The 9,443-nt window shown below is 47.1% G+C and overlaps 1 protein-coding gene across 1 annotated transcript in view; it reads right to left on the bottom strand.

Moving 5' to 3' along the window:
- Positions 1 to 3,001: 3,001 nt before the first annotated feature.
- chrnb4 (cholinergic receptor, nicotinic, beta 4 (neuronal)) overlaps positions 3,002 to 9,443 on the bottom strand; it is a gene marked incomplete at its 5' end in the record, with an annotated part of 28,631 nt that continues 22,189 nt past the window's right edge. The window contains one exon of the mRNA XM_079497468.1: positions 3,002 to 3,377. Within this exon, the coding sequence (XP_079353594.1) occupies positions 3,213 to 3,377 (165 nt within the window). The 3' untranslated portion in view covers positions 3,002 to 3,212. The remainder of the gene's footprint in view (positions 3,378 to 9,443) is intronic.

The raw sequence follows: 9,443 nt of genomic DNA on the forward strand, positions 1-9,443 counted from the left end.
ACCGTGTCCCGATTGGCCACACCAGTTCTCTGGTGTAGGAAATGGGCGTACAATTGAGCCTCTCCAGACCGTAATCCGCTGGCAGGCAATTATTTTTTGCCAACGGCTGATTCGGTCTGGCTTATTAGCCAGGCTATGGATTATGTGCCTCTCTTCATCTCAGTGGAAGAAAAAAAACGAAGCAACAAAAGTTCAGAAACTTAACTTTGGTCCATCATTTCTCTAATTTAATAATCCCAATCGGTACTGTTAGTATTTTATACCATTTTGGCAATTGTTTTGGAAGCGCTACACACACGTTTAGGTGTGTTGCTCATCCTATGAACGCCCGATCCTTACAAGCTATACTTCGTTGTAAAGGTGACTAATCAACGATTACAATGATATAAAATATACAATAAGTAAGTAGCCTTGCCGAGCCATGGGGCCCATAGGGCAGGAGCCTATCTCCTGTTTCTGTAGCGTGAGCGTTGATGTAGAAGTACACCCCCTGGACATGACGCTAGTATGTCGCAGGGATTTACCCCCAATCCAACCCTTGATGCTGAGTGTCAAGCAGGGAGGCAATGGGTCCCATTTTTTTTAGAGTCTTTGGTATGACCCGGCCAGGGATTGAACCCCGACCTCCCAGACTCAGGGCGGACACTCTAACCTTAAGGCCACTGAGCTGGTATACATATACATGTATACAAATATACAATACCAATTGATATTATTAAAGTGGAGAAATAATGGACCAAAGATAAATTTCCGAACTTTGTTGCTGAGAGCTATTCAGCACGCCGATGCCAAATGAAGTCCCATGCAGATGTTACACTTTCACTTCCTCACATCTTCAGGAGCTGTAGAGACATGTAGGCTAATAAGGCTATTGGCCACTGGGTTCCTAAACCAGCTCAGTGGCCTTGTGGTTAGAGTGTTCGCCCTGAGACTGGGAGGTTGGGGTTCGATCCCCGGCCGGGTCATACCAAAGACTCTAAAAATGGGACCCAGTGCCTCCCTGCTTGACACTCAGCATCAAGGGTTGGATTGGGGGTAAGTCCCTGTGACATACTAGCGTCATATCCGGGGGGTGTACTTGTACATCAAGCTGCCTCACGCTACAGAAACAGGAGATAGGCTCCTGCCCAATGGGCCTCATGGCTCGGCAAGGCTACTTATATCACTGGGTTCCAAGACTTTGTGCTCGGTTTTCCAAAAGCATCTAATAACTATAGGATTATTTTTATTCTATTGATTTGTATCTAGATAGTAGACCTGAACAGCCAAACAGTTGTGAGTCCTTTCTGAGTTACTTTCAAACACTTAAACCCTACTTCTTTGACCGGTGTACCCCAGGGGTCTATACTTAGTCCGCTTTACACCAAATCTCTTCAGCAAATATAGCTGATCTTCAAGCTCACAATGCATTGTAGGTACCATCCCGACAAGCAGGGTGGTACATTGCATGATTTCGTTGTTATGTGAATGGGTGATTGTAACGCACATTGTAAAGAAGACATTTAATGACAGCACTATATAAATGCAAGTCCATTTACCTCACACCATCTATAATGCCCCAGTATGATAATTCATTCCAACCGGCATAACAAATCCTATAATAGTAATACATCTACAACTAATGTTTTATGCAGATCTGACAAATACTATACCAAACATTTGAATTGCTGGAGAATTAGTCCTCTTCAGTCCGGCTGGTTGCAGATCAGGTGTTTAATGTGAGCTGCATGGGTTGTTGGAATGTATGGATAGGGGCCCTATCTTGAAAAACATTTTAAAATAGTTCAAATAGCAGATCTACAAGCTCCCAGATCGGCTAGTTGGAACTATTTTAAAATGTTTTTCTAAATAGTAAAAATGTATACGTTTAGGGATAAGGGGTAAGGTATGGCGCAAGATAGGGCAATATAGGTGTTGGATGGGGACAGACGCGGAGCTACCGGGGGTCTCCCCCTGGCCCGGGCTGTCAGATGATCGATGGACGATGTTTTACACAGTCACTCACGACAGATAAAACCAGCTAGCCCCCGCAAATCCCGCATCCTCCCGCAATAAACCAGATACAGAGCTTATAGCTATAGCCTATAATAGCCTACACTTTAGCAAAATATGAATGTCTGATGAGAATGTAAAATTTCCCTACTGCGCTGGACAAGCACCGTGGTCTCACACTCTCTCCAACAGACATCCTCAGCCTCAGTCAATCATTAGTAGGCTAATCACTCATGTGAGAAGTGCATGTGTGGAGTTCCTTTTCTCCACAACGGACTTTTTCGCTTCTAAACCCCTTGTTGCTTTTCCCTGTGTGCGTCACTCAGCAATAAGGTGAAACAGAACACAAAGATGAGTATTTTTTTAACACGCAGCACCTCTCTCTCTCTCTATCTCTCTCTCTCTCTCTCTCTCTCTCTCTCTCTCTCTCTCCACCCAGCATGTGTGCGCGCTGCTGCGCAATGTCTGTGACCGTGGATGGGGATGATGTGACTCTGGAATACAGATCAGATGCCAGGTGTTTCTGAGCTGGGCTGTTGGATGGAACAGGTCAGATGCGAGGTGTTTCTGAGCTGGGCTGTTGGATGAACAGGTCAGATGCGAGGTGTTTCTGAGCTGGGCTGTTGGATGGGGATAATGTGACTCTGGAACAGGTCAGATGCGAGGTGTCTCTGAGCTGGGCTGTTGGATGGAACAGGTCAGATGCGAGGTGTCTCTGAGCTGGGCTGTTGGATGGAACAGGTCAGATGCGAGGTGTTTCTGAGCTGGGCTGTTGGATGGAACAGGTCAGATGCGAGGTGTTTCTGAGCTGGGCTGTTGGATGGAACAGGTCAGATGCGAGGTGTTTCTGAGCTGGGCTGTTGGATGGAACAGGTCAGATGCGAGGTGTTTCTGAGCTGGGCTGTTGGATGAACAGGTCAGATAGAGGTGTTTCTGAGCTGGGCTGTTGGATGAACAGGTCAGATAGAGGTGTTTCTGAGCTGGGCTGTTGGATGGAACAGGTCAGATGTGAGGTGTTTCTGAGCTGGGCTGTTGGATGGAACAGGTCAGATGTGAGGTGTTTCTGAGCTGGGCTGTTGGATGGAACAGGTCAGATGCGAGGTGTTTCTGAGCTGGGCTGTTGGATGAACAGATCAGATGCGAGGTGTTTCTGAGCTGGGCTGTTGGATGAACAGATCAGATGCGAGGTGTCTCTGAGCTGGGCTGTTGGATGGAACAGGTCAGATGCGAGGTGTCTCTGAGCTGGGCTGTTGGATGGGGATGATGTGACTCTGGAACAGCGGTTGCAGGAAGAGGCCCAGCGTTCCCGTCACACACACGATCACAAAGATCCACAAGAACATCCTGTCCACCACCATGGCCACATACTTCCAGTCCTCAATCACCTGCAAATGCACACACACGCACAGTCGCACACACAGTCGCACACACACACACACACACACACACACACACACACACACACACACACACACACACACACACACACACACACACACACACACACACACACACACACACACACACACACACACACACACAGTGCAGTTCATATCAGTTCAGGTTTAATGAACACATTTATATACAGTACAGTTCATATCAACAGTTATATTAATACAACTAATCGATTTAATCGCATATTTATAAAATATATATATTTTTCTAAAATAGTGAAAATACAGTGTAGCGGTTCACCCTGCCACTGATGATATGTTTAACGACCTGTATTAAGTTCTGGTTATTTCTTCCCCATAATCTAACAGGAAGGTTGGGACACAAATGGGTTACAGTTTGAATTATTATTTATTGTGTATGTTGCAGAGAATTATATTATTTTGGACTGTGTGTGTATAATGATTGATGACTGATTGGTAGCTCCATTGTAGGGAGCACCTACCTACCAACTGTGGGTTTGGGTCTTAGAGTATATATTAATAGAGACGGCACCGGATTTCTCCTCCCATCCACTTGCATTACGTTGCTCTAAAGCGCATGAGGCGATTTCACTCCTCCTTCCGGGTAGGAACAGAGTGCATTCTGGGATGGATTGGACCCAAACACATGAACGCGCTGCCGTTGACTATCATTGCACGCGTTCACGTGCGTTCACGTATGAAACAGCGTTCACGTGTCATCATGAACGTGCGCAATAATAGTCAACGGACCAGTGCGTTCATGTGTTTGGGTCCAAACTGCAATACCAAATTCGGCCACCATGTCCATTTCGCCTCAGGGTTTCCTCCGGGTGCCGTCTCTATTCATACAGTATATACTCTAAGGTTTGGGTAGGGGACATGCCAACAGTGTTTTGTGTATATATAGAGAACTCTAATTATCTTTATTATATGATGTGGATAATTGGTTGAAGTGATGTATAATAATATGTGATGAATAATATGTGTTGTCCCTGGACATGAAGAAGTTACTGGTGTAATTGTGGAATCAATTCAGGGTGGTGTGTTCCAGTGGGAGGGGCTTAGCCTTTATAGGTAGGGAGGCCTCCCCTGCCAGGCAGTCAAAGTAGGACTGTGGCAGTGGAAGGAGCTATAGGGCCACCTGTCCAGTAGCCTGGAGTCCACCTATGCTTTCCATGGCGTAGGCAGCTCCCGGCAGGATCCGCAGGGAGAATCTAGACGCAGCTGAGACCAATTAATTTGAGCGACAGAGAGAGAGAGAGAGAGGAGTGTGTGTGTGTGTGTGTGTGTGTGTGTGTGTGTGTGTGTGTGTGTGTGTGTGTGTGTGTGTGTGTGTGTGTGTGTGTGTGTGTGTGTGTGTGTGTGTGTGTGTGTGTGTGTGTGTGTGTGTGTGTGTGTGTGTGTACGTGTGTGCGTCAATTTAACAAAGGTGCAGACGATCAGAAATCAGCAGAGAGTGATCGACGTTTGCGCTACTCTATGCCGAATAGAAGTGGACTAGTCGGTCCCAGACTTTTTTTCTCTCCCTGGAAATGAAAACGTCTGGGTTTCCGTGGCTACCTGTCCAGTAACCTTGTAAATACTTTTGTCCGTCGTGAATGTGAATAAAGAAAAACCGCATCTCTGCATCAAGGACTGCCTGGAGGTTATTTCCTGTATTTCTTTCCGGTTTCATACTACCAGACTAGGCAAAGTGTGACATACAGATTTACAGATATAGTCCAAACATCACACAAATCGGTACACATTTTCTCTATATAGTCATGTGATCAAGAAGGATCTGTCCGATTTTTCATATTTCATCCTGATTGCCTAATATAAGATTGATTTCCAAAGTCAGCAGGAGTGGCCCATTTTAAACACAATGCCTCAAATCATGAACGCAGGCGTCTGTGAAACTCGGAACGCACATTCCCACTAGGCCGAATAAGAAATGCCATCCTAATCTTTTTCAAATCTGCCTCAAGGTGGCGCTATAACAGTTATTATAGTGTAAACTGGACTGAATGGTGTGAAACTGTGCACGCAAACTCCCTGGAGGCCAGAGCAGAACCTCTGCCCGAAATGTTTCACATCAGCTTGTTATAGCACCACCAGCAGGCCGATATTTTCTTTTCATATCTCTCCTATACTACAGATTTTGTACAAACATCATTACTGTCAGGGGCGGCCTTAGGAACCTGGAGGCTCGTTTCAAGACCAAATATGAGGCCTCCATATATGACAAAATTATTCTGTTTGATACAATAGTTTGACTGTTCAATATCGTGCGCAACCATTACTCTCGACAATTACGCAGCGACGACACCACCTCTCCTCATCCTGTCGTCCCTTCACGATAAGTGTCTCCCCTTTACCTCCCAATGCCGCACATTTTACCCAGGTTATTAACAGGAAATAGGTGTAACTCGTGGGAGAGAGTAAGGCAGCGAGTGAGCGAGAGAGAGAGAGAGGCCAAGGGTGGTGGGGGACACCCGGCGGTCAGCCAGCGCTCGGAGGCCCCCTGAGGGTGGAGGCCTGTTTCAATTGAAACTGGTGAAACATAGCAAAGGCCTCCTATGATTACTGTATCTCTATGTGATCAAGACGGATCTGTCTGATTTTTGAGGGGCGCTAGCCCCTCCTATATACAGCTTTAATGTTTGTCTTTCAACGATGCATGTTTAAGGAAACGCCTCATAGACAATAAAGATAAATGTAATGTTTGTTTTGAGGACAAGACAAACATTAGCACCCGTTGCTTAGACAAACATTATGTTGTAAGATGATAAGAGCGCCCCTCACTTCACACGGGTGTGATTTTTCATATTCCATCCTGATTAGCTAAGATTCGCTTCTTACACAAGATGCAACAATAAAGACACCTCGATCCTCGAATGCACGCATGAACACACACACACACATACTGTACACACACACACACACACACACGCACACACACGCGCGCACACGCACACACACACACACACACACAAACACACACACACACACACACACACACACACACACACACAGGAAATCTATCTATCAGCACCATGGACAGCGCTCTGACACACAATGTAAACAGACAGTCAGTCAATCAAATCAATAAGTCAACTAATGAGATAAAAATCACACCTGTGACTGTGAAGTGAGGGGCGCTAAATATATTAAAAATAAACATTGAACTAAAGACAAACATTAAACATGTATATAGGAGGCGCTAGCGCCCCTCAAAATCATACCTGTGTGATGTGAGGGGCGCTCTTATCATATAGCACATCATCTCATTCCAGCCAATCACAATTTGCGTCCTCACTTTTGTCTTCAGTGTTTGTGTTTACACAATGTTTGTGTTTGCACAAACACTCAAAACCGGCCATTCATTGTCAATGGCATTCAATGTTTGTAATAGGACAATGTTTGTGTTCACACAAACCCTCAAAGCTGGACATACAGCACTGCTTCCTACCAGTCACACCTCTTGGGCAAGAATCCCCCCCACCCCCACAACCCCCTCCCAATTCAATTCAATGAAGAAAACATACATTTACATTTACTACCAAAGCACTTCTGGGCATGTGATTGGAAGTATGTTTCATGGGGGTGGTGCTTCATAGCTACTGACCCCCCCCCCCCCCCATACACTGGGCTTCTACTACAGGTAGGAGGGGCTAGCGCCCCTCAAAAAATAACTTCACATTTTTGCGTAACATAATCAATGCATCCACCATGATAATGAATACAAACGTAGTTAGGACTAACGTTGTAATAATGTATAGCCTTAATGCTACTGTACCTGCAACATGTTATGTTGTCTCACCACTGCGGGCAGAGATGCTGATGCCAGCATCTCTGCCCGCAGCTGCTGGTGACCGTTAAAAAAAAAAAGGAATCTAATTTTGGGAGCTTTGGTTCCTTATCCTCTTGTTCTTGTCTTTACTGCCGCTTTTATGTCTGAAAGGCACGATGACTGCTTGCTTGGCTTGCAGATGCACTCAGCTTGTCAATGTTGACATCCAGCTTTTGGACCCCATGGGCCCCCACCCAATGGGCTCCAGGGCCCCCACCCAATGGGCCCCAGGGCACCCACAGTCCACACCGCCTGCCCCCATGGGCCACACCCAATGGGCTCCAGGGCCCCCACCCAATGGGCCCCAGGGCACCCACAGTCCACACCGCCTGCCCCCATGGGCCCCACCCAATGGGCCCCAGGGCACCCACAGTCCACACCGCCTGCCCCCATGAGCCTCACCCAATGGGCTCCAGGGCCCCCACCCAATGGGCCCCAGGGCACCCACAGTCCACACCGCCTGCCCCCATGGGCCCCACCCAATGGGCCCCAGGGCACCCACAGTCCACACCGCCTGCCCCCATGGGCCCCACCCAATGGGCCCCAGGGCACCCACAGTCCACACCGCCTGCCCCCATGGGCCCCACCCAATGGGCCCCAGGGCACCCACAGTCCACACCGCCTGCCCCCAGGGCCCCCACCCAATGGGCCCCAGGGCACCCACAGTCCACACCGCCTGCCCCCATGGGCCCCACCCAATGGGCCCCAGGGCACCCACAGTCCACACCGCCTGCCCCCATGGGCCCCACCCAATGGGCCCCAGGGCACCCACAGTCCACACCGCCTGCCCCCAGGGCCCCCACCCAATGGGCCCCAGGGCACCCACAGTCCACACCGCCTGCCCCCATGGGCCCCACCCAATGGGCCCCAGGGCACCCACCCAATGGGCCCCAGGGCACCCACAGTCCACACCGCCTGCCCCCATGGCACCCACAGTCCAAACCGCCTGCCCCCATAGGCCCCACCCAATGGGCCCCAGGGCACCCACAGTCCACACCGCCATGGGCCCCACCCAATGGGCCCCAGGGCAACCACAGTCCACACCGCCTGCCCCCATGGGCCCCACCCAATGGGCCCCAGGGCACCCACAGTCCACACCGCCTGCCCCCATGGGCCCCACCCAATGGGCCCCACACTCTTAACCCCAATAAGTTCAATCAACGTAAAATTTTAATGGAAAGTGGTTGCACAAATAATTTTTAAGTTATATAATTGAAAAACTTGAGTGATGTTAACTAAAAAATACAAATTCCTGAATTGAAGCAGTCAAGTTAAATAAACTTAAGTCCTTTGTTAACTTAACTTAAAATGTTACGTTCATTGCACTTAAAAGTCCTTTGTACTATAACTAAGAATGTTAAATTCATTGCACTTAAAATCCTTTGTACTATAATTAAGAATGTTACATTAATTGCACTTAAAATCCTTTGTACTATAACTAAGAATGTTACATTCATTGCACTTAAAATCCTTTGTACTATAACTAAGAATGTTACATTCATTGCACTTAAAATCCTTTGTACTATAATTAAGAATGTTACGTTCATTGCACTTAGGTTGCAAGGTTGATTTAACTTAAATTATTTATAATATAAATTTAAATTATTCCACTTCAAAATATTTGCATCAACAATTAAATAAGAAAACACACCATATTACATTTTGTAAATTTATTCAACCATGAACATTGGTTTCATAATTCCCAGAATCCCTGCATTAATTTACAGAATGTTTTTTTTCCCTGGACATTTTTTCCCTTTCACTTCACATTTGTGACTATTAGGGGGGATTCACAATATGGTCCCGGATGCACTCTCGGGGCCACTTGTCAGATGTTGTGGTTAGTGTGAATGCTGTGTTCCGTTCCCAGGAGCGGATCGCCCAACCGTTCCCGGGTCCGACTCGAATACGTTTCGGTGCAATGTGAATGCATGCGGTGCATTGAATAGTTGAATGAAGTGTACTTGGGTGAGGAAGAATCAAGGCCAATGTGAATCATGGCCAGCGGGGACCAGGTAACCGTATTCAGTAACAGTTTGAAACAAACGCACAAAGTGTGAATCCCCCCTATAGTACAGGAAATCTATGGAAAATACAGGATCAACCTCTAACTAATTGCAAAAAAACCGAACTCAGCTGATTTTGCATCTTCAATATATCCAGAAAGAAAGTTGCATGGAATTGTCTGAGGGGAAAGTGTTGGA

The sequence above is a fragment of the Electrona antarctica genome, assembly GCF_951216825.1.
Source record: "Electrona antarctica genome assembly, chromosome: 3".
Classification (NCBI taxonomy): Eukaryota; Metazoa; Chordata; class Actinopteri; order Myctophiformes; family Myctophidae; genus Electrona; species Electrona antarctica.